The following is a 24,528-nucleotide window of genomic DNA, read 5'->3' on the forward strand; positions in this document are numbered from 1 at the left end:
AGGGTTAATTTATTGATAGGTGCAGAAGCTCCTATCTCCTCTCTTTCTCAGCAGCAACAAGCAATTACCCTCATTATTCCTCAACCGAGGAAAAGAGAGATTTTGTTTCATTATTTTCCCTTCTCTCTTGCTCTCTTAAGCCCTGACACTAATCTTTTGCAGTCAGTTCTGCTGCAAAACCTCCTGAGAGCTCCAGTTTGCATGCACCTCGTTAGAAATGCTGCCCACATTTCAGCTAAGACAAAGCCTGGACCGGTAAATAGCCTTCAAAATGCACAGCCAAGCCATGTAAATTGGCTTTTTGAAGAGAAACCAGGTGTAGATATGTTCCTCTCTCCCCTCCTCCCCTTCTTTGTAGGCTGACAGGGATGTGACCAGTTCTTTCTGGACTCTGCTTCCTTCACATCAGTCAGCCTGTGCCAGGGAGTGCCATCTGCCTGGCATACTTGAACTAGTTGCTTTGCTTTTGGGGGTGTTCTCTGGATTTTCTATGCAGAAGATTGTTTGGACATTTACACAGGACTGTGAGTTTTGTTTGTAGACCTCCGTGTAGGTTTTGGTTGTTGTGCAAATGCAGTTCAGTTCAGGTGCCCGAATTCAAGTCGTGTGATGAGGTACCTGGATCTTAAAGCTTGATCTTGTGCCTATGGGCACACAAAGGAGTACTATCCACAAACATAAATTCAGAAGGTTCACCCCTCCCCTCCCCTCCTCTCCCCGCCCCTCCCCTCCCCCCTCTCCCCTCCTCCCTCTCCCCTCCTCTCCTCCTCACCGCACTATCAGAGTGTCCTTCAGTCATGCATTAAGTGACATGACTAACATCTGTCATTTGTTGTTTGTTTTTCCATGCATTCCCCAGGGCAAGATGCATGTGCAACAGAGTGATCTGGAATTTTTGTAATTGCCAGGACACAGGCAGTTGCTGAGAAAGGCAAGGTCAACGGGACTGTCTTTGTATGCTAAATGGCTGGCTGGGAGGCTGGAGATGGTATCTGTTGCCCATGGAGCCTCCTTTCAGGCTCAAGCTGGGGCCAGTGCAGGAAAATGTTCTGTCTTCTTATTGCACAGCACCTTCCCACCTCTCGTGACACCTACTTGTGTCTCTGACCAAGCACAGTGCACTGGCATTTCATCTCTGGGTGGCTCCTGCCAAGGCCTTATCAGTGTTGTCCTCTCCAGGACACCATCCTACATTCTACGAGTCTGACCTACATTCCTCCACTGGAGATGAATGGACTTGTGTTTGGCTGAATAAAACACATGCTCTTGCTGAGGGAAGGCTTATATATTAACAGCTCCAGAGCTCTGTGTGTGATGGACTCATCCTTTCTGTTATATACATCAGCCTTTGTGTCACCAGCAAAGTTTGCCAGCAACAGTTTTATGTTGCCTTCAAGATAATTGATAAGACGAGTGATTAGCAATTGGCCAAGAACAGATCCCTGCGGGGCCACACTGGGAACACCCTCCTGCAATGATGATCCCCCATTAACAATTAATTCCCCATTAGCAATTGCATTTTTTAATCCTTCCTGTTATAACTCTGGATGCTCTCATTATCCAGCTGGCTGAAAATACCAGCCTCGTTCCAAACTGCAGCCCCATTCAGCAGAGCCTGCTTAAATCATTCTGGAGGCTGCCGTTCAAGGGCAGGCATCTGCTCTTTGCCTCCTTTGCCTTTCTCATGGCTGCTCACAAGTAAGCCTAGCCCAACCTCGTGGCCATCTGCTGGGAACCAGCATTATCCTAGTGGAATTGCTGCACCTGCTGGGGGCCAATCTGCTGGTCCATCCCCATGCTGGCCAGAGGTGCAACCTGGCTGTAGTTCAAGTTGCCCTCTGATGCCTTTCCAAGGAAGGTCCATCATCTCCATCCCTGAGCATTCATTACTCTGATGGTTTTCCCACTGCCTCCTGCCTCCCCATCTTCCCTGCCAACTCACAGCTGCAGGAAAGCAGCAGAGACAGCAACCCACCCCACCTGCAGTGACATTCCTGCTGCGACCCATTAAACTCTCCTGCATGTTGCTAGGGTGTTTAAGAACCCATCAAGGTCCCGAGTGCCCATTGGTGCTCTGACCTTCCCCTACTTCTTCCCTGCCCTACATAGTGAAAGTGAGTCTGTCTAAAAAGAACAGCCCCAGACCCCAACAGGCACAAACATCTGCATGCTTCCCTTTTCATTCCTACCCCTTTGTCTGTCCCTGAGCACCTGGCTTTTTTTTTTCCTAGCAGAGGATGCATCTCCCGAAAGGTTCTCTGTCTGCAAAATGAAAGAAAGCAGCAAAAATAGCCCCAGGTCCTGGAACAACTTTTTCTATTACTGGACATCCCTCTGAGCTCGAGTAGATTTCCTGCCCAGACACAGAGTGAATTATGGCCAAACTCTCGGCAGCTGACCTTGTGGTCAGCCAGAGCACAGGCTTGCTAATAAATGTGGTCAGCCCCTACCGCAAACAGCCTATTTTTAGTGCCTATGTTTCCTTGCCTGCTCCCTCGTCACTCTGCAGGTTCCAGAGCCAAGAATCCCCTGGGGGTCCAACTGGCAGTGCAGGACAGCCCAATAGGTGAACATCCCAGGCTTGCTTCTCCCTCCTGGGAGGTAGGAAATGGAGAGGGTTGATTTCTGCGCAGTGTTTGTTAATTTTACACCACAAAAAGTTGCTGGTGCATGGAGCAGTATGACCTGTTTTGCTGGGACACACAGAGGAAGCACAGCTCATACCTCTCAGGCAGGGAGTGGAATGCTCACAGCCCTCACCTGGGGTCTGTTTTTGGATAATAGTCACAGGTCAGCATGAAATTAATGTCCTGTTGTGCAAAGGGCTGTTGGATGCAGGAAGTGAAATGTTCTTGAAGTGCAAGTGGGGAAGAGAGGAGAAGGAGAGAAAGAAAAATATATGGACTGGCATTAAAGTAAGAGGAAACACAGCTCTGTGGTGCAGGGCTTTGGATATTTGCTTTTTGCAAGTTTCTGAAGTTTGGAGACATACAAAGGACATTGCAAAGAAGCTGCTTGCTGTACAAGTCTAACTGGAGGCATTTGAACCAATCCTTTCCAGAAAGGGAAGTTATTTGAAATAGAGCTAATGAAGTTCTGGAGGATAGTGGGGATCTGTCCTGCAAGAGTATACAAGTGTTCGGAAGGAAACCTAGCTGGCAACATCTGTGATGTTAACAAAAATAGGAACCCTTCCATCAGTTGCAGGTCCTGGGTATTGAAGCAGATCACAAATCTGTAAAAAAACAAACAAACAAAAAGAAATAAAAAAGAAAATGTAACTTTAGAGAGTGCATCTGTCAGGCTTTGGGCAAGCCTGTGATCCCACAAAATTGGTGAAAATAGTTCACATCTGTGGTGAGAAGAAGAAATCACTGGGAGGATCGCAGTCTGCCAGGATTCATTAGATCTGCTGGTGGTAAGGAAAAACATGTCTCCGTAGTCTCTTAGACTTCATTACACATCAACAGGCAGTGAAGGAGGAGGAATGGGATTTGTAGTCCATCCAGACAACTAGAGAGGCTTCAAGTGTAGAGTTTCTGCTAACGCAGGGCCACACTGCCACAACCCATGTGGAGGAGGCAGGACCTGCCTTTGTGCATGTGCAAATGGGGCAGCATGGGATGGGGAGCAGCACTCGGTTTGTGGAGCACGTGTGTAAGCCAGAGGGTCCTTGCCGCTAAATCCCTGCTGAAACTCACTGCCAAGCAAGTATTGAGGAGTGGCTCCAAGGAATGGTTTGGATTTCTTTCTTGGGATGGCATTGTCCTGTGTGTGGAGCAGGAGCTTTGCTTCCTCTACTGGCGTATGATTGCCAGTTGAGGCATTGCCATAGCAGCTGGGAGCTCCCAAACGCTGATAGAATCCAAAGCCTTATTTGGACAGATTTCCAGACCCTGGAAAGCTGAGGTGTAGCCCAGCACACAGGGAATAGCCATGGGCCTTGCCCTTTATGTGACCTTTGGCTGTTGAAGAAGGGCCATCTTCTGTCCTAGCACTGAGCTTCTTTTGGTGTGGGAGAAAGGAATCCTCATCCTATTTTTACATTCGCAAAAGCTTCCAGAAATGGAAGATCTCATAAAACAGTGACAGTTGCAGTATAAACCTTTAGCACTTCAGGGGTTTGGCTTCAGTTAGCCTCCAAAAGCTCAGAAAGGTCTCACCTCAGAAGTCACATGGCCATCCCAGGGAGCCAGAGATCTCACATTTCCAGAGCAGCCTGGTCCCTGCCAGCCTGTTCAGAGTCATGTCTCCAACAGAACTTGTACTGAAGGTGCCACTCATTATTTCTCCGATTTGAAGGGTTTCCGTTGTCTGAAGTCCTGGATCATAGACTGCCCTGGGACTGCAAAACCAATTGCTGGTCAAGCTGAAAGAGCAAAGTGTTGCCACTATGGGGGCAGCTCTGGGCAGCCACAAAGTGCCACAGATTGTCCCCAGAACATGTCACAGTAGCTATGTGTGGCAGAAACCAGGACCAAAAGAGCAGCTAGGCCTAGGACTGAGACATTCAGGTCCTGCATATCCATCTGTAATGCTGGGCATGGATTCACTTGCTGCTGTCTTCAGTCCACCTGTGACACATCCAGGATCAAGGAAAGCCCTGCGTGAGGGGAGCACAGCCACAGCAAGACACTGAGCACAAGTATATTCTTTCTGCTTCCTGAGAAGAGGATTTTCTCTGGTGGAAACAGAGCAAAGATAGCATGAAGCATCTTCAGGAGTGCAGATGCTGGGACACAACATGCACAAAACTCCATGTTGAAAGTCTTTGGTGGGGTTTATTTCTCTGGGGAGCCACTGTGCTGCTGTGGAAAGGAAAATGCCTATTGTCCAGATTCCTAATCAGGGTGGGAGATACTGCAGTGTGAAAAATAAACGGAACAACTTGCAAGGTGTGCAGTCTGTGCTGTGGAAGAAAAGAGCATATTTCAGTATAAGACTTGGGCAGCTCTAAATGAAGTGGATCCATGCAGAGAAGCCAATATAATTGTGGCATATTAAAAGGCGAAAGAGAAGAAAGACTGAGGAGGAGCTATGGCAGCCTCCTTACTGAGGGGAAAAGCGATGTGTGTCACCTTGTAATGACTGCTCTGAAAAGGCCCATCAGGTGGAGAAGTGAAGTGAAACCACAAGGCAATTGACAGTGATGGAGGCAGGAGGGGTTACAGCGATATTAGTTCTGTGTATGGACCACTGATCTCTTGGTATACAATTTGCTGGAAAAGACAGTTATTTAGGCTCAGCGGTTACCAGGTGCTAATTGAAGCTAAGGAGTCTAGAGCGTCATTGCATTGCCTTGCCTTGATTAGAGCCATACTTTGGAGGCTGATGTTGGGGAAAGGGATTTGTGGATGTTATTCACTGAAAGGGGGTAAAACAGCCTTTGTCTCCACTCAGGAGACACGGGGAAGGAACTAAAAGCTACTCCTTGCACAGTTGCGTGCACCAGTGTGCAGGGAGAGTCTCTGGCAAGACACTTCAACCTCTCAATGCAAAATTCCCTGCAGATGGGGCAAAGCCTCACCTCAAGGTGTACACAGCTGTCAGAGCCATGCATTCACTGGCTTTCATCCCAAGTGCAACACACTTGCCATTCTACCTTTTTTTAAGTTTGCAAAGCCTACAGTATTTCCCCCAGAGCAGACCTGTGTTAGCAGATTTAATTCATCTGCCAATAGCCAGGCTGTTCTTAGTTATCTATTCTAGAGCTTTGCAAAGCAGCCAGAGGTCTGCAGAGCTGAAGCTAGAAAACACTGACCTGCAAGGCTGGGAGTCTGTAGGACCTCTGCCAGCCAAGAACTGTGTGCTTTGTAGGCAGAAGAGAACTGGCACCACCACACCAAGGAAGTGACTGGGATGCACAAGCTAAAGCAAAGCTGTAGCATATGGCGTGTCTTGCTTGATTTCTGCTGCATTTGCTAAGGTGTAATGAGGTGTCCAGGCTGATGTCCAGGTTTTGGGTGCGCTGCTGAATAACACAACTCTGCTGGCAGATATCGTGGGGGATGGATGTTTTGCTATTCCAAAGGGTGCTTCTGGTCTCTGGAGAAAGGTTCCCTCTGTGCTCAGCTGGTCTATGCTGCTTGCAAGGGGCCACACCTGCTGTCTCCAGGATCCAAACTGAAATAAAGCCAAGGAAGTTGATGAGCATCCCTCACAGAGGTAACAGGGCTACAGAGAGGGATTAAGGGTCTCATCCTGTTGTGAGCAGTGTGAAGGCAAGCTCACAATGGCAGCACCAGCTGAAAATCTGTGCAGTACAGACCATATGCACCTCAGGGGTCTGCAAGTGGGAGCTTGTTGTTGTAGCCACACATCCCTGCAACTGTTCAAGTGAGGGCCTTCTCCTACTAGGCAGGCAAACTCTGCTCATCATCTGAATTGTTTATGTGCAAATCTGCTCCCAGGGGGCCAGTAAATTGGGCCTGGAGAGTACCCAAAGGGATTCTCCAGCCGTAGCCATGAACTGGAGACTTTGTACAATGAGTCACAGAGAGCCTCTGACTCCAGCCAAGCCACAAGTCCTGGCAGGTTGGATTCTGCTGTGTCTGCGGCTTCCCTGCACTGTGTTGTGATTGCTTCATCTGACAGCTTGCTGTGCAAGGGAGAAACTGAGGCACATGGGAGTGAGAGTGCATTAAATCCAGAGGCTGATGTCTGTGTGTCTAGTCCTCTGCCTGTGATTTGCCACGAGAAACCTCCAAGTCTGGCCATAACTGTGAGCCTGGAGATCTGCCACAATCTGTGCCAGCTGCTGGGACAACTGGAGAAGCTGGTTGCAAAGCATGGCCATCAGTGATGTTGCTGAGGAGTGGGAACAGGCTGTTGAGCCCTGCGGGATGCGTGCTCTTCGGAGGGGATGTAGCATTACCTGGAATGCAGCAAGGCACCAATCTGGTAGTCCTATTGAAGTTCCTGTGCTCAGCAGACTTGAAAATTAGTTTTACCTTTGTGGTGGGAAGCACAGGGCCTTGTATTTTTCTCTTTATTTCCTTTTAGTGAGGGTCCCTCTGTGTGGTATAGGGGAGGGGCAACTCAGAAGCTTGGATTCCCCAGTGGTGCCTCCTCACTCCTGGAGCATCACACAAGCCTTTTGGCAGGGGTAGGAGCCACGGCCACAGGCTCACTTGCTGGTGAGCTGCAGTACTGTTACCACTGGTGCTCCAGTGAAGTCCATTCACTGTACTGGGACTCTTCCCTGTCTCCTTTGCCCTCAAGGGACCTCTCCATCTTTGCCATTAACACCCAGCCCTTGCCTTCCCCTTTCCTAGTGTCACAACATGCTAAGAGAAAGGGTGTTGCTCCTTGCTCTTGGAGGATGCTTGTGCTCTCTCACTGGCCCCACACAAGCATCCTCCTCTTAGCTTTGCTGCTTGTAAAAGCTCTGCCAGCTCCAAGGTTGCTGTTGGCAGAGAGCCTTTAGGGATGCCTGCAGGCTGCCTCACTGCCCTTCCCAGTCTGTCAGTGGCGCTTTGCTGATTTACAGCTGCAGCGTTCTGGGTCTGCCCTGGAACACCTCATATCTCTGAGAAGGACATGTTTGTCCCTCCTGGACTTCCAAAGAGAGTTTCTGTTGTTTTCAACACAAGTTGCTGGAGACTGATCCTTGCTTTTATGGATCATGAGCCCTGAGTATTCAGGAAGCAATGGTGAACTTGGTGTGAACATGGTTGGCAGACTCTGGCCCTTAATTAATTAGCATTGATTGTACTTCCAACAGTGGAGGAGGGAGCTACAGCTCAGGGAAGCAGTGAAGTGTTGCAATATAATCACTGCAGCTATTTACATGCTGTTGATCGGTGCTTTTCAGAAGTTACATTGCTACTGCATTGGCAGCATGGAAGACAAAAAGGAAAATCCCAAGGGGGGAATAGCAACAACATGAGACTTTGAAAACTGTCATTTTAGAAGTAACATCTGTTTATGTGTCTATGCAGGGTTGGGGGGTTTTCTTTTTCTTTTTATTTTTTTTAATTTATTTTCTGGTTCTTGACATTCTCTTAGCTTGATTCAACCTTAGCAAAGGTGCTGCTCATGTGTTCTGCCATGGCAGCAGGGTCAGTTAAGCCCTGGGCCACCAATAAGTGGGATGTGCCATGTCTCCCAAGAAATTTGGAGGAGGTTGAGGGGTTGGATCAGTCACTTCAGAATGGACATGTCTGCCCTGTGTGAACAAGATACCCAGCAGACAGTCCATCTCTGTTTGTGAACCATCTTACTCCGTAATCTGGGCAAGTCTGTTCCACTGAGCTCTCTGAATCCACAGGTTTTTGTATCCATGATGTATTTCTTTCTTCATGTATTTGCAATTTTATTCTTGGCATCTCCAGAGAGATGGCCCTGGGCATCCTTCTGTTGATCTATGAGTAGGACTTTCAGATGTTAACCCAGAAGGAAAATTTCAGGATTTAGATAGGCAAAATTAATCCCATCACATTCTTCATCCTGTCCTAAATCTTAGCTCCAGAGTGAAGACCCTCGTAGCAGGAGCCACCGCAAGCACCTCACAGCTTTTTTAAATGTTGTTGCCTGATGTTGCAGACATGTCTCCTAGCCTGGTGAATAGTGATCACTGAATGTCTTCAGTTTGTGCCATGGTGTGGGACAGTAGCTCCCAAGCTTGTCACTGCACAAGCCATTGCCCAGCCGGGTTGTGACAGCATGCTGGGAGCCCTGGGCTCTGTTGGATTTTCTTTCCCACATAACACATGTGCAGAGACACCTTGCCAAGTTGCTGGGATAGCAGTGCAGGGACTGGATGAGGGGTGGGAAATGGGTGTCAGCAGGCAGAGACTTTCACATCAAGCCTGGCAGCATGAGGGATTAGTGGATACGGGCTGTTAGGTGATATAATTGTGTTTTCCTTCCTCAAGTGAGTTTGCACCATTTTTGTTAACTTGCTTAGCCTTGAGTTTTTTAGTGTAGCCAGTATTCATGGAAGGCTTTTTGCTTTGGTGACTCAGAGGGAGTCACTGGTCTACACCACAGCTGCTGCCTCCTAACCCCACAAGCAACCACTGCAGTATCCGAGTGCTGGCATCCCCAGGGGCATACTGAAGTTCCAGGTGGATAAAAAGGCATCACCTCAAATTAATTCAGTGCTTTGGGGTTTTGTATTTCAGCAGGGTCAAGAGAGCCCAACTGAGCTCGGGTATCAATATACCAGGTGCCACAGAGATCACAGCAGAGGGGAAAAATCAGAGCCTACCTCTGATGCAGTCAACCCTCCCGGGTCAGTCATTTCATCAGCTTTGGGGACTTCAGCTATCCCTGTGTGAGACAGGGAGAATGATGCTCTCCCCTTTTTCTCACTCATTCATGTTGTCAGCTACTTTTAGCAAGATCTGCATCTCTGCGGGTGCCCCCAGGAAGCCATGGATGACAGGGTGGCTGTCCCTTGGGAGCTGTTGGCAGTGTGGCAGCGTGAGTGCTGGGGGGGGGGGGCATGCTGGCATGCTGTGCTTCCCATGAGGGACATCGCCACTGGGAAGGAAAGCGCTTGCTGCCAATCTGTCCTGAGCAAAGTTGATGGGGAGAATCCTCAGGGGACCCATTTGTTCTGTTGGAAATGAGGTCCCATCAACATTGAAATGTTATACAAAATCTTATTTCTCTGTCAGAGGGGAAAAAAAAGAAAATAAGTTTAAGGGAAGAAAGAGCTGTAGTCTGTCTTTTTGGTATTTTTCAGAAGTGGTTCTTCACCCCTTCCCCCTAAAAAAAATGTTTGGAAAGCCTTTTATACAACACAGTGTAGAGGTTTTGAAAAAAACACTCTAAAAGACATGAAAACCTTTGGTTTCCTTCTGAAGGGAAGAACTTAACCTTTTTTTTTCTCTCTCTTTAATGAAGAACTTTTATAAGTGTGGACTTTTGCCCTGATGGGGCCAGAGAAGCATTTTCAACTTCATGGCATGCTGAGTCTTTGCCAGCTGTGGCAGAGCCCTTGGTGGGCTGCAAGCACCAGAGCCTGGAGTAGCCCAGGTATCTCCTCTCTACCATCCCTGCACCGGTGGCTGCTCTCCCGTTCCCATATCCTGTGGGCCGGCAGCCGCTCTCACTGCATGGGCTGGAGAGAATCTTCTTATTCCTGTGCTTCAGTTTTTCTGTTCATGACCTCAAGCTGGAGGTAGGGGAAGAGCCGCTTGCTGCCTGTAGCTGCTTTCTATGTGTATGTGCATAGATTTGCACTGATTTTTCTCTCCTTAAGGACTTCCTCATATTCCCCCTCTTGCAGGCAGTGCATAAGGTTGTTTGCAGGCTCCTGCGTCTAGGCAGCTTCCTCCTCCTCCTCATTACTACCCTTTATTCCCTCATCCCTTACCCTCTTTCTCCCTTCTGATAGAGACAACGTCTCACAGCCGACTCATTTCAGAGATGTTTTCTAACTGCTGAAGCCAAGATTTTTCTCTCTCCAGTGACACTTAGTCTGGAAATGGGAGGGGGAAGCAGGTTTTTGGTTTGATTTGCAACTTTTTTTTCAGCAATAAATAACTTCTGCATGCTGAAGAGGCAGGAGAATGAAAACGGTGTTAGGCTACGTTGAAATACTCCATTTGTTCTGAGAGTGTTTTGCCCCCCACCTTCAGAAATCTTCCTCTAGTGTCTAATTTTAAAGCAAGTCACTGGTTGGTTTGTTGGTTTATTTTTGCTTTCTTACGTTCCAGAGGAGATTCCTGTATTATTTTTGCTTGCTTGGAGATTTCCACGTGCAGCAGAATTTTTTATTTGGTTTTTCTTTCTTCTTTGCTTTCTTTTTGCCGAGGTTAAAAGCCCCAAGTCAGCAAGGTCCTTAAACACATGCTCAAAGTTAAGGCCTTGCATAAGTGCTTTGCTGACTTGAAGCCAAAGACATTTTCTCAAGTCCTTTAAATGCTTCAGAACCTGCATTCAAAACGTTTTACAGAAATTCCAGAATTCAAGTATCTCTTGTGCTAATAATAGTTGTAATTCAGTAGTGCCTTCAGATAACTGGAGGTCTGAACATGGTGAGCTTCTGTATAGTTTTACTTTCAGAAAATATGCTTCCCTAAAATCTTCTTCTGCTCCAAACCCAAGAGCTCTCCAGAGAGCAGGGCACGTTTATTTGTATTTCAGTCAATGAGCATAACTGGCCTTTTAGCAGTTGTTTTGCAGTAAGACACTCAAAGCTTTTAAGTGTTGAAATTCAGGAAATAATGGGCAATTGGTTCAAGTCATACTGAATGAGTGTCTGGTCCTGAACTAACATTTGCTCATCATCCCCAACACAGGGAATAAAAAACCCACACCGAATTGAGGGCTCTCTGAAACAGCAGCATCAGTAATTGGAGGTTAGGAGATGCTCTGAGAGGCTGACTGAGCTCCCAAAAGCAACACTGCTCTCTGCTTTTGAGAGTTTAGTCAGAGGGATGGCAACAGAAGTGGTATGGAGAGGGAACAGCAGTTGGTAGACAAGCAGGAAAGGCTCTGTGGAGGAGGAGGAGGTGGTGTTTCCACAAGCAAAGAGGCCACCAACATCAGACAGAAATTACAGGGATTTTAGGGGAGGGGCTCTGTGTGATGAAACTGGGACCTCTGCCACCAGCCAGTCGGTGAGGTCTGTCTGGGAAATGCTCAGCTGCTTAATGAAGAGCAACTTCTTGACAGGTTTTGGAAAGGTTGCTGGACATTGGTGCTTAGGGCACCAGCAAGGGAGTAGGGCCAGGCAGGAAGTAGCTTAGCTCACAGTCCTTCAAGGACTTGCATGCACCCTCCTCTGAAAGCACTCTGTGATGCTGCTGGGAATGGGACCAACCCAGCTGAAAGCTCCTGGCTTACTGTGCTCATCTTCAGGCTTTCTTTTCTGAGGTGGTGTGATCTCCTGTAAGCTTCTGCATTGTGTTTTGCAGGGATATGAACAGGATGTATCCATCCCATGATATTGTGGTTCGAGCACATCTGTCCATGCTCATGGCAGGGAGGCTGAACTAATGATCTCAAAGGTCCCTTCCAAACCCAAAGCATTCCATAATTCTGTGATCTTCACAAGGAGGCATGCAAAGTCTCTGTATGTGTGCTTTTGGTGCCCTGCTCTCTCAGGGTTGTACAGCTTGCTGCAGGGATCATCCATGTAGTGCACAGAAAACCCCGCCTCTTCTACCTGCCCAGAGACAACTACAAATGTTGTGCCATCCTCCATAGCTCTCTGACTGCAGAATAAGTTGTAAATACCCAGGAAGCCTATGAATTTATGGGCTGCTGAATTGTGCTGACTCCTATGGGGAGCTCAGAAACCATTTGGGGACCACAATCTTGCAGTCATGTCATCTGTTGTTCAGATACACTTTCCAGCCCTTAACCAGAGTCCCAGCCTCATTCAGACTCAGGCTGGAGCCTGCTTCCAAGCTTTGCTTGAGATCCAGGAGCTCTGTCCTAAGGTCCTATTGTGTGATCTGTAGTGCTTCATTACCTACACTCAGGTAGTGTCTCTAGTCTAAGTAATGCTCTTTGCAGTGCGACAAGGGTCTAATATGTGCCCATCTTTCCCCTTTAGATTTGCTTGTACCCAGGAGGTACTCTGTGAGATGGGTGGGCTGCAGCTCTGCAGGTTGTGACACAGCTCAACATGTGCCAGTGACCCTTTCCAGGCTTGGCTTTGCTTGAGGATCCTTGAGAGTGAAAGGCATGAAATGCAAATGTAGTAACTCATTATTACCAATGCAAATCCCAATGCCTTGTCTTCATTGTTAATACAGCCCATGCAGGACAGAGTAGATGGGTGCCTTATTTTTAATGTTGTATGGAAATCAGCTCCAGGCTCCAGATGTGCAGGTGTTACTTGAAGGAGTAATGGTGACTGAGTCAAAAAAACCCCAAACTTGGGAAAATGCTTCCCATTTTATCAGCATCTATTCTTCCCCCTTGTTTATTGTGCCATGGCAGAAGCTCAGTTCCTTTGCTATCCTGTAGCTACAAGCACAGAAAAAAGTCTTGGTGGTGTTGTAGGGGAAGGAAATGAGTCCTGGGGTGTAACCTTTGATGGATATAGAGGTGGAGGGAAAAGTAGTGGTGCTTCTGTTGGGAGTTCTAGGCACAGGGCATCAGTGGGAGTACTCCAGTGCTGCCCTGTCCCTAGCTTTTCTTGATGCTGCAGGTTGCACCCTTGTTTTGATTTCTCAGTCCAGCTTGGGTGATGGTTTTGAGTCCTGCAGTGTATCCTGTGCCTCCTGCTTGTTGGGCTGGGCTGTAAGGAGGGGAATGAATCTCCCATACCTGTGGTTAAGAAAGCAGAGTAGTTTTTCCATCCTCAGGCTGCAGAAGTTCAAGTGTTAAGTTGTAGCGGCCCCAGCTTCAAGCCCAGCTGCTGCTGATCCACCCAGGGGTGGGAGCGTTACATGTGTAAGCGACAAGCCACTGGCCTACAGCAGGCAAAACCCAAGCCAACAGAGAGACAGAAAGAGCCTGAGGGGCTGAATTTTAGAGCTATTAAATGATTAAATGCGAGGGAAAAAAAAGTTAATTTAACATCGCGGTTGTGATTTTACACACCCAAGAGCCTGGAAATTGAGAGCTCTGCTTCTCACACAGGGATCGTAACTTGGCACAGCACAGATTGTACAGTATGTAAAATTAGACTGGAGAAATAGTAAATATGCTGCAGGGACCAATACTGTCTTGGCAGAAGGAGGATGGACTGAGTGGGACCCAACAGGTCTTTTACGCCTCTGACTTCCATAATTCTGTGCTAATAAAAAACCACTGCACAATGCCTGATGCTAATCTGCAACCCTGAGTGGGGTGAAGCAGGGGCCGGGCTATTGTGTGAACAAACAGTGGTCCCCCCTAGTGTATTTGTGTGGAGCAAGGCTGTTATTTGAGGGCAGGTGTGTGGGCATTGGCAAACAGTGATAGGAACGTGTATACTGTGCATTGCATTGAAAAGGCATGTTGACATCAGCAGGGTGCAAGGAGTCCCAACGTCTCTATCTAGCTTTATTCCCCCTCCCCAAAGCTCAGTAAATACAGGTGTCTTCATGCTGTTGCTGGACCACAATGAGCTTTTCTTGTGTTTATGGCTGTGATTTGGGCACCTAATTCTGAATCATATTGATTTCCCCTTAAACGGCATTGAAAAGCCTGATCTAAGCACTCTTTTGTGGCCTAGAGTTATTTGTACTGTCTGCATGAAAAAGCAGGACCAGAAAACAAGCCTGTAATTCATCCGTGGCGCTAACACCAGTCACTTGGCAGTGAAGGTTGAAGGCTCAAATGAGCTCTGCTTGGAGGTTATTGGTGGAGTTTTTCTGCTGTGTGCTGGTTTCCATTAGTGCCATTCATGTCCCTCTGATCTTTCAACACCCTCACCCCAATATCATACTGCCCCACATGCTGGGGCAGCCCTGATGTAGGTGCAAGGGATTGCAGGAGTTGCTGCTTCACGAGGTAACTGCTCTTCCTCAAGATGAGTCATCTCAAGTTGACTTTACAAGGAAGCCAGGTGGGCAAGCCTTCTCTTGGCCTGAGGATGAAAATCATGTCATAGCTCAACCAGCTGCAGTAAGGAGAGCACTTGGAATCCCAGAAGACTTGGACTAGAAGAGTTAGGACATCCAAGTGATGGTCTTATCAAGACCTTCTGGAAAACAGATCAACACATGAGCTCAGATTCCTTCCTGGGATGCAAGAACAAAGCTTCCTATGTTTAAAAAAAATAACAAACCAACAAAATCCAGACCTCTCTGCTGCAGAGCTGCTGGGATAGAAGTTCAGAAGTAGCAAGCAGAGGTGTATCTTCTTCTGGTCCTGGCTATGTCAACACAGCTTGAAGAGTGACAGAGGTATGTGACCATTGCACACCAGCATTAGCACACTCTGGCAGAGTTCACTTCCACCCTGAAGCCATGGGAAAGGGCAGCTTCTTCAGAGTCTCCTACACATGCTTGTCTCAGGAGACTCTTGTTATTGAGGCGAGGTGGACTTAGTTGCTGTTCCCAGTTTTGCTTGTTCCCTGTGACAAGGGTCAAGTTATTGTTGGGGCTGCACATCCCTGTACATTTTCTACTACTCCCAACAAGAGCTGCGTGTGATGGCATGAAGGAAAACAAGTCTGCCTCTGACATGGCGCCCTTCTGGCTTGCAGCCAGGAACACTGCCAGCATAAGGCTCTGGGCTGATGCAATTTGCAGGTCTAAAGAGATGCAAGAGAGGCTCTATCCCACCATGGGACTGATGCAAACACAGCAATACCAGAAAAAGACACAGACATAACAGTTCTGTTGGGGACAGAGAGGGCACACTCTGCCCTGGTGAGATCCCATTCAGACCAAGCCAAAGCTGTTGATTCAGCGAGTCTGATGATGTGGTACAAGTAGAAAAATTACACTTAAGTTATTTGTCTGCTGAGCATCATTCCCCATCCTGTTACCATGTCTGCCAGGCAAGGCTCCCCATGGGACCACAGCCCAAAGGGCACAGGGAGCTGCTGCATCCTATTGGGCTGAGCCAGTGCCACAGCAAGGACTTGGCTCCCATTTTTGCTGTGAGTTTGTGTGGCTTCTGCTTCCAGCTGTGGATCTCTGCTCTGTGGTTTCCTACTGGGTGTAGCTCTGTGTTTTCTCCCCAGGAGAGATCTGATGCTCTGCCACTGTGTGGCCTTGCTGGCCCCTGCTGACAAGCAGTGCAAATGCCACTGTCCTGACAGTGCTACCATCCCAACTTGTCACTTGGAACTCAGTCCGGGGGATGGCATTGTCAAGATCAGAGCAGAGCAGGCTTCATACCTCCCCACTGCTTGACCATTGGGTCTAAAAGGGAGCCCATGGACTGGATCATCACTTGTGACAATGCAACATTTGATGCTAAAAGTGTGCCTTCATCCTCAAAAAGACCCAGTAGATGTTGCATCAGTGTTCACGGGAAAAGCACCAACCTTGTGCCATGTTGCAGCTAGAAAGGCCATGAAGGCCCTTGTGCCCCCATGATGGATATCCCCAGCTGTGTTTAGGGTGCAGCAGCAGAGGGAGGTGCACTCAGCAGGGCAGTGGTGAAAGGAGGATGTTTTGTGGTCTCATCCAGGCTGAGAGAACAGGCTTTTGTGCCCTGGATCTTGCTCTGAGCCAAGCACAGAGTAGAGGTAAAGTGGCTTTTTCACAACACCCCTGAAGTAAACCGAGGTCTGTTTCCAGGCTATTGTGGCATGATTGAGTACAAGTCCTTTAGCACCCATCTGTTATCTCTTAATTAAAGTTTCTTGCTAATTATTTTTTCTTGTCAAGAGCAAAGCTGCTGACTCCAGGGATTTACCAAAGTAGAGCAAACAAATGCGGGCTCTGCTTTCTGCATCTCTTCATTAATGGACAAAATTAAGTTGGAACAGTCCATATCTTTGGCTACATCGATGACACTTAATTATGCCTGTTTCCTTACAAAGATGTATCCAGTTTTAAATCACTTGTGGAAGAAGTGCCTCCTTAAGCATGAAATTTCTTCCCCTTGAAGGGAAGGTTTCTGCTGGCAGCAAAAGCAGTGCAAAGACCAAGTGTCTCAAGAGGGAATAGATGTGGGGAGGGTGTGCATCAAGGAGCTGGTGTCGGAGAACCCTCTCCAGAGCCAGAGGCTGTTTCTTCTCAAGAAGAGCAGAGCTAAGGGCTGTGAGACTGCATATGGGAGGGGAGCCACTGGCATCTCTTGAACACTGTTGGTGCTTCTCAGGTCACTGAAAAACCTGAAGCAAGAGAGAGGCCACAGGCTTGTGCCACTGGCTTATAAGGGCAGGAACATCCTCTCTCAGAGGGACGGTGGTCAGGCTACCACTCTGTCACCTTGCTCTCTCCATCCTCTGGGGCTCCCGGCTAATCTCCTGTTAGTTGATTCATCTTACTTACTATGGGAAGTTGAAGAATGCAAGGCTTTGCTTGTTTATATGCTTGGAAAGCTCTTGGCATAGCCCTGATTATGTGTAAATATTAAATGTATAATTTATTTTGTACACAGACAGCTACTTAGCCACTGAGAGAATTATTTGTGGCTAGTTTCTTAGCTGTGAGAGGGAGGTATGAAAGCTTGATGTGAAGGCCTCTGTCCAAAAACATGTGTGTAATTCTCTGTCCCGTTGCAGAAGTGCTTCATGTTCTGTCAGGAAAAGTGGGGACATGACCTTTCTTACTGCTTCAATTTCCTGAGGCTGTGCAACCTGCAGAGTACTTGCGCCTTTCCCCAGAAATGCTGCAGTGCCTTCCTTTTACTCTCTGTCTGCTTATATGAGCCACAAGCCCACAGTGCATTTGCACAGCATGCTTCAAGAGGGAATAGTTGTCCCAGTCTGTCTGCAAATTGCTGTGACAGCAGAGATGGTTTTTGGCCCCTTATGTGCCTGCTGGATGTTGTCTTGCCACAGCCCCTGGCTCCAAGACCCCCATTGTAGGACTGTGGTGAGCAGCTGTGCCAGGAATGCAAACCATCTTCTCCACTTCCTCTGCTGGCCCTTCCAGTGACCCCTCAGGCATGTGGGCACAGACTCCCAGTGCCACATTCATGGCTCTGTGCAAGCTGGGTAGGCCAGTGCCCAGCAGCATGCCTGCCATGGCTGGCAGCTGCCCATGCTGCTAGGGTGGGAGCCTCAGATGGAGCAGAGGGAAAGCAGCCAGTGAAGCTGCAAGGTCCCAAGAGGGGTTCCATTCCTTTCCAGCACAGTGCATACCAGGGCAGTCCTCAGGTTTTTGCAGGGCTTTCCTGTGTGTTGCCCTTCCAGTCTTGCTGTAGATTAAGATTCATTAAGGAGGAAAACCAGGATGAGTTTTTTATTGGATTTCCAGCTTGATTGGTTTGGGAAGCATCAAATATGTTCCCATGGGCGCTCCATCTCAGCCACTTTGTCTCATCTTCCCTCCACATATCTCTGCTGGACCACTGTCCCATTGGTCTCTGCATTTTTTGCAAGACCTGTCAAGCTGTCACTTGTCATCACTAGCAGGGCAGCAAACAGCTCACAGCTTGTTTCACAAAGCTGCCTCAGGTCCAATACTGAGAGCTGTGTGTGTTTATCCCACATTTGGCTCCTGTCTTCCCTCCACTGCAGTTTTCCAGGGCTATGGGTAAAGCTGTAATTTTTGATCCCATTAGGCATCACTATGGCTCCTTTCAAGATCTAGGACTTCATGTCATAAACCTTGCTGTGCCTGGCTGGAGCACTGTGCACCAACAGAGGATGTGGCCCTAGGTGGGCTTGCATGCTGAGGGGCATGTTGCTGGTGGGCGTGCAGCGTCACAGTCTCTCTAAGATGACATCACAGCCTTGTGATGTCACCGAACCTCAAAAGCAGCATACTTTGGAGAATCAGTGTGGTGTAGGGGCAGGGCAGCATCTCAAAGTAACCCTGATCACAAACATCTCAAAATAGCAATGATGACAGCAGTGTTGCTGGGAAAGGATCTTTGGAGGTGTCTAGTCTAGTGTCTCACTTGGAAAAGGTCTGTCCTTATCAGAAGACAGATCAGTCATGGCTTTGTCGATCCAGCCCTGAAAACCATCATGGATGGAGATCCCCTCTCTCTTGAGGTATCTGTCTGAGTGCTGCACCACCCTCCTGGAGAATAATTTTTCCTCCACATCCATCTTAAACCATCCAAACTGCAGGCCTCATCTATTTGCTCTGTTTCTGCCCATGTCACTGTTTGATGCCCCTCCAACAGATCTGTCCCTGCAGCACAAGCACCATTTTGGTCATTGATCCTATATGTCGCCAGTGACATGATGACCAGCAAGCAGTATGGGCAAACCTCCCTTCCCTCCCTGCACAAGTGAGCTGTGAGGCTCTGGGTGGGTTGGAGCAGGGCTCCTGCCCATTCCCAGCCAGCACGAAGTGGAGGCTCCCAGTAAAAGTTCTGGTCACTAGTGCCCATCCCAAAGCAGAGCTGGTGTCGTCAGTGCAAGACAGGGTTGCTCCAGCATTCTGGGGGAGCTGCCCACATGGTGCCCTTTCCCAAAGGAGCTGCTAGACATTTGCACAGCAGTGTGGTTGAGTGGAAACTCCCACACCTGGAATGGGGTGAGGAAGGACATGGGGACTGTCTCTGCTCCAGTAAGATCTTCAGCAAACCCTGCTGGAAGAAGTGCCTCCTCTGCAGCTGTGCTTTGTATTTCTCCTTCATCAGGATCCTTAAATCAGTGCCTTGGAAAGGAGCATTGCTTTCAAAGACTTGTCTTTCAGGAATGGCTCCCTCAGCCCATCTGAATGAATGCTGATGTGTTTACACTGTGTTTAAGGATAAATAGGAAATAATTCAAGGTGCCTTTCCCTCCTTCCTATCTTTGTCCTTAAGCCACTAGCTACAGAGGAGCTCTCAGCCACAGTCCTGGGAAGCAGAGCTGGGCTCCTCAGAGCTTTCCTCTGTTCCTTGGAGATGAATATTTAAAGGATTATTTAAACTTTGATATCAGTATCTTGCCATCCACACATCTGTATAGTTATCTGTTCATCCATCCATTCATTTGCCCAACTATATCCATCCATCCATCCATCCATCCATCCATCCATCCATCCATCCATCCATCCATCCACCTCCACAGCCATTTGAACAGCCATCCATCCACCCAACACCACTGTGATTTGTTGTCCTTCCATCCCTCCTTCCCTCCATCCCATCTGTGCCCATCCAGCCTGCTGTCCATCTGTCTGTCAGCACACAAATTCATCCATCTACTCAGCCATCTTCTTCCACTTCTGCCTATCTGTCTGTTTATCTGGTCCCGTTCCAGCTACCCTCCTCACACAGATGCCTCATCTTAGATGTTCTTCCTTCTTTTCTGCCTGTCAGTATATGCTCTCAGCTTCTTAAAGATCTTGAAATACACTTTCCTGATCAGCACAGTTTACCAAAGGTCCCTAGCCTTGGCTAGTGTCTGAAGTGGTTCTGAGGCATGCCTCCAGCATCGTACTCACTACAACCCTGTTTTACCCTGTCTGTTCATAACACCCCCTTTTCCAGCAGAGGTAGCATCCCCAAAGGTGCTGTATCCTTGTCAGAAGTAGGTGTTCTGACAGACCGTCTGCAGGAGGGCTGAGACCTTCCAGGGAGTCTTCCAGGGCCAGCTCTACCCTGGGGCTCCCTCCTTTGCAGATGCACTCAGGCTGTGGGCTTTCACACAAGGAATGGATGGATCATACCCATGCGATCCCGCTTATCAGTGGGACCCAGGAGCTGATGGCTGGAGAGGAAGAAAAGAGCAGGGCAAGCCTGGAGGGTGCTTTTCCCATCCCGCTTCACTATCAGCTGCCTGCAGCCTCCCCAGGCTCACTGAATTGCTTGGTGTTTTACTGCCCTGGGTGGTGGTGTCTTATGCTATGGATTCATTTACTTCCTGTTTCTGCTGCAGATGTTGACATCCACAGACAGCATCTGGTGGACATGGGTTTCTCTAGCTTCATCACATTTTGAGCAAAAGCCCCACTTTCTTTTGCTTGTTTTGCTGTTTCTTATTTTATTAGGAGAAAGAACAAGCAGTCCTTCTCTATTTGTCCTTTCATGTTACTCGTCATTGCTAAGGTGTCTGTCACATCTCTGCTTGGTTGTCTCCTTTTACAGATAAAGGGTCTGATTTTACTAAACCGTCCTTATGTGGAGTCTGTGTCCAGCCTTTACTGTTCCTGTTTCCTTCCTCTGCTCTTTTGTAGGGGTGCTGTACTCTTAGCATGGACAGGTTTGGTCATGGCTTTTAGGTTACAGTGCTTTCCTTTTTGAGTTTGGGTTCTTGGCCACCACCGAGCTGATGTTTGTAACGAAGTGAGTGTGATGACTCTGAGATATGTTTCTGTGGAGGCCGTGGCGCATTTAGAACCGTGGGTGTGTAGGGAAAGCAAGGCTTCATATTCCCTGTGTGCATCCCACTATGCATTTATTGACACAGGGTTACTGTCTGCTGGGTCTGTACCACGCTGTCCTTCTGCCGCACTTTGGGACTCAGCTGTGATTTGGCTGCCCTGACAGCCTCAGCAGCACCCTGTTTTCTCTCCCTGCCTTGACCCCTTTTTTACCTGTGAGTTATGGGGGTGTTGGGCAGATCTCATCCAGCTCTCATCTCTGTCAAACTTCACCAGATGACGTCTTCTACTGCTACATTTGACACCTTGCTCTCACCTTTGGTCTTGTGACCTTTAGCTGCTATAAATCCCTGCAAGGACTTTCCCATATGTCAGAGTTGCTTAGTTTCCTTGGAAAGCACCTTGTCAGATGTATTTTTGAAGCCCAGGAGTATTTTGAGAACTGAACTGCCCTTGTCTGTGCACAAAATCTTGATGAAGCCTTGAAGGAACCTCATCTCCCACTCATCCACCCATCCTGCTTCACCCCGCGTCATGCATACACACACACATGGTTTTATCCTTGCTGCATGGCACTCAGCACAGCCAAATGTAGCAACATGGGAAATATTCAATTGCTAAGGATCATTAATGAATGTCAGCTCCAGCTCCTGTCCAGAAACCTGAGAAAATTCAATTAGGCAGCTGGTGCCCAGTGAGCTGTGATGCCTCACTCGTAAGATGCTACATCGAACAGCTCAGCAAGGCATCATGTTATTGTGGTGAGAGAAGAAAACCCAGACAGAGAGACAAACAGCACTGCACGCACCAAGCAGCTGCCCCTTTCCAGAGTATGGCATGGTTAGGTTGCAGTCTTCCTACCTGGTTTCCTGTGTAGGGAATTGCAAGGAGAGGTACCTGCTTCCCCTCTCTGCTAGGAAATACATGAAGTTTGCTGGTGACAAGTCCCCAGCCTCTGTCATCTCTCTGGTGGGAGTTTCTGATACATGTGTTTGGTTTGTGTCCTCTAACAAGACAAGCAGATACAGGAGTGGCACTGCCTTGCTGATGTGTGTGTTTGGCCATACTATGGGGTGTTTGACTGGTGAGCCACACATGCAGCCCTGATATGTCTTTTCTGTGGTAAAGATCAGAGGAAACCATGCTGTGGGTGGAGGTGGTCCATGAATATTGATCCCCTGGTATTTGTCAGCTGGTCCACTCTAGTCTAAGGTTAAAATAAATGATTACTGGAGCCAGGAAGAAAATTTGAACTTCCCTGGCCACCAACACAGTGTCAGTCCATTCCCCAGTCCTTCTCCTACTTCCTAGATGAGATGTTAAGATCTCCTTTCCAAGCTCACCTGTTTTTCTCTTCTTCCTCCCCACAGTCACCCACATCCAATACGAGCGAGTAGGAGCAGATGTGACCATGAAGTGTGGCTCCATGGACTGGGATGCAGCCGTGACCTGGACAGTAAACGGCACCGACATTGATGAGTCCCGCCTGAATGGGTCCTACCTGATCCTGAAGAATGTGGACCTGATGCAGAACGGACACTACGCCTGCTATGAGGGCTCCTCTTGGCACCTCAAATACCAGACCTACCTGAGGATGGGAAGTGAGTACCCCAGCATGTCACATTGAGGGGGACAGAGCCACAGTCTATGCTCCCATATTGACTCCTCACAGTCCCCTCCTGCCATGCCAAGCCCTTTACTTTCCATACATAGGGTTGTTGGCTGCACACCACCATATGAACTCCCTGTGACTTACTAATCCCAGCAAAATGCTGGCTGGAATCAGTCCCTCCATGCCAAACTTTGCCAAACTTTGCATCAAATCACTTAAGGAATAATTTGGGAAGGAATGTACCTTCTTCATCCAGCCCTGTGCCACTACAGGCATCTTCATAGGTGGAAGGAATTGGGTCTGAGCTGTCAGGAAGGAGAAGTCCTGGCTGGGATTATTGCAACATGGTTGGTTGGAGGAGCAGCCAAAAGGTGTTGGTGATCTATATGTGTTTGCAGGATCATGGAATGTTGGACGACAGCTATGTTCCCCAGCATTTTACATCTCTTAAGTGCGAGATGTGCCGATTCACAGGTCTCCACGGGGGAGAGATAAGAGTTGTGCTGTATTTCACATGATGCTGAGAGCTGACAGCAGCTGTGTGTTTTGGGGGCTGCTGTGTTTATACAGCTGATAGCAACTGTGTGTTTCACAGTACAGTGTCTGCAACTGGCAGCGGTGGGTGTCTGGGAGCACCAGTTGGCATAGCTGGCTGTGGGATGATTGCTGCAGAGGGTACTGCAAGGCACCAGCTGGAAGCTCTGCCATCTAGGGATGCATCATGTAGCTGGCTGTATGTTTCCAGTTTTGGAAGACATAGCAGAGCCTGTCTCTACTCCTTGTCTCACCTTCCACCCCTTTCATCCAAGCCAGGGGGATGTTTCCAACCTAGACCATGGTCTGGGGGCAGAGGGTCACAGCAGGGTCTGCGTAAGCCCTGAAAATCAGGTAGGAGGGGTTTGCTGCACTTGTAGAAGAGATATGAATTTTAGAGATGCTGTACAGTGCCCAACTTATGGTTTAGGGTCATTTGGGAGGGATCTTGGCATGTGGGCCAAGGAGAAGGGGTACTAGGAGAAGCTGAAAGGCAATGTGAGAAACAGAGGGGAAGCAGTCAGCATAGGGCAGGGCTTACAGCACCAAATAGGTGTGGAGGCTGGAAGCACGGCAGACAAAAAGACCACTGCCTAGCACATGAGTCAGGGGCCTCTTTACTGGGCTGTTGGAGTGAGGGAGTGTTCACAGGTAGTTCAGAGACAGAAAAGGCAGGAGCAGGGTGCAGTGTGGGCAACAGCACAGGGAGGTTGTGCAGCTCCTATGCTTGGGCACATGCTGACCAGGTCCCTTCTAAGGAAATGTCCTAGGCTGTGGCAGTGCACAGGGGGCTGCAGCTCAGGTCTGCAGGAAACGAGGGGAGGGGGAGGAGGCTGCAGCATCCAGCCACCTCCTTTGCAGCTGTGGCATCGCTGTGACTCCGCAATGGCTCTTCCATCTGCTAAGCACCTCGCTAATAGTAATCCCTGTCAATCCGCCCAGGGACCCGTGGGAATTGCTCAGCGTTAGAGCCCAAATCCTGCTGTTTCCTATTACTGTGTGTTCCCACTTGCTGAGCACTCACAGTCCCCCTGAGCACTGGGCAGCTGAAGAGCCCAGTTGGACACTGAAGGGGCCCACCAGCCCCAGGAGATAGGGTGACAAATAAATAAGCAAATGTCTGGTGTTGTTAACACAATTAACTGTGCAAGCAACTAATCAGGTGAGACGTTTTTAGTAGTAATTAATTTAATTGCCTAGATTTTAATTTAATGTTCTCCACGACGTTTCTTTTCCCAGCAGTACCACCCCCAACCCCTGCCTGCATCCACATCCCTGCCCCAAGTTTCCTTGCTCTGCTGGGAGTGATTGATTCCCTGGAGGTGTGTGGGTGTGGTTTCATGCAAAGGAGTGGGTTTGGGAGCATTCCAGGAGGGAATGGGAATGGAGATGGAGATGGGCTTCGGCTTGGAGGTGGAGCTTGGTGACTCATGGGAGGTTTGCAGCATGGCCCTGTGGTAGCATCCCTGCTGCAGCTGGGTGCACTGGGAGCCCAAACCTGGGATTTGAGGGATCTTGGACTTGTTTCATTTCAACTGCATGGGAAATTAAATGAAAACAGGCCTATGGCTGCATTTTTCTCTTTTACTGGGGCAACAAGAA

General features: G+C 48.5%; 1 protein-coding gene across 7 annotated transcripts in view; it reads left to right on the forward strand.

The window, feature by feature from the left end:
- Window positions 1-24,528, forward strand: part of CNTFR (ciliary neurotrophic factor receptor) — a 204,653-nt gene that overhangs the window by 123,986 nt on the left and 56,139 nt on the right. For all 7 annotated transcript variants that reach the window (XM_071580445.1, XM_071580446.1, XM_071580451.1 and 4 more), the window contains one exon: window positions 22,151-22,381. In XM_071580445.1, the coding sequence (XP_071436546.1) occupies window positions 22,151-22,381 (231 nt within the window). The remainder of the gene's footprint in view (window positions 1-22,150; window positions 22,382-24,528) is intronic.

Source organism: Pithys albifrons, chromosome Z (genome assembly GCF_047495875.1).
Source record: "Pithys albifrons albifrons isolate INPA30051 chromosome Z, PitAlb_v1, whole genome shotgun sequence".
Lineage (NCBI taxonomy): Eukaryota > Metazoa > Chordata > Aves > Passeriformes > Thamnophilidae > Pithys > Pithys albifrons.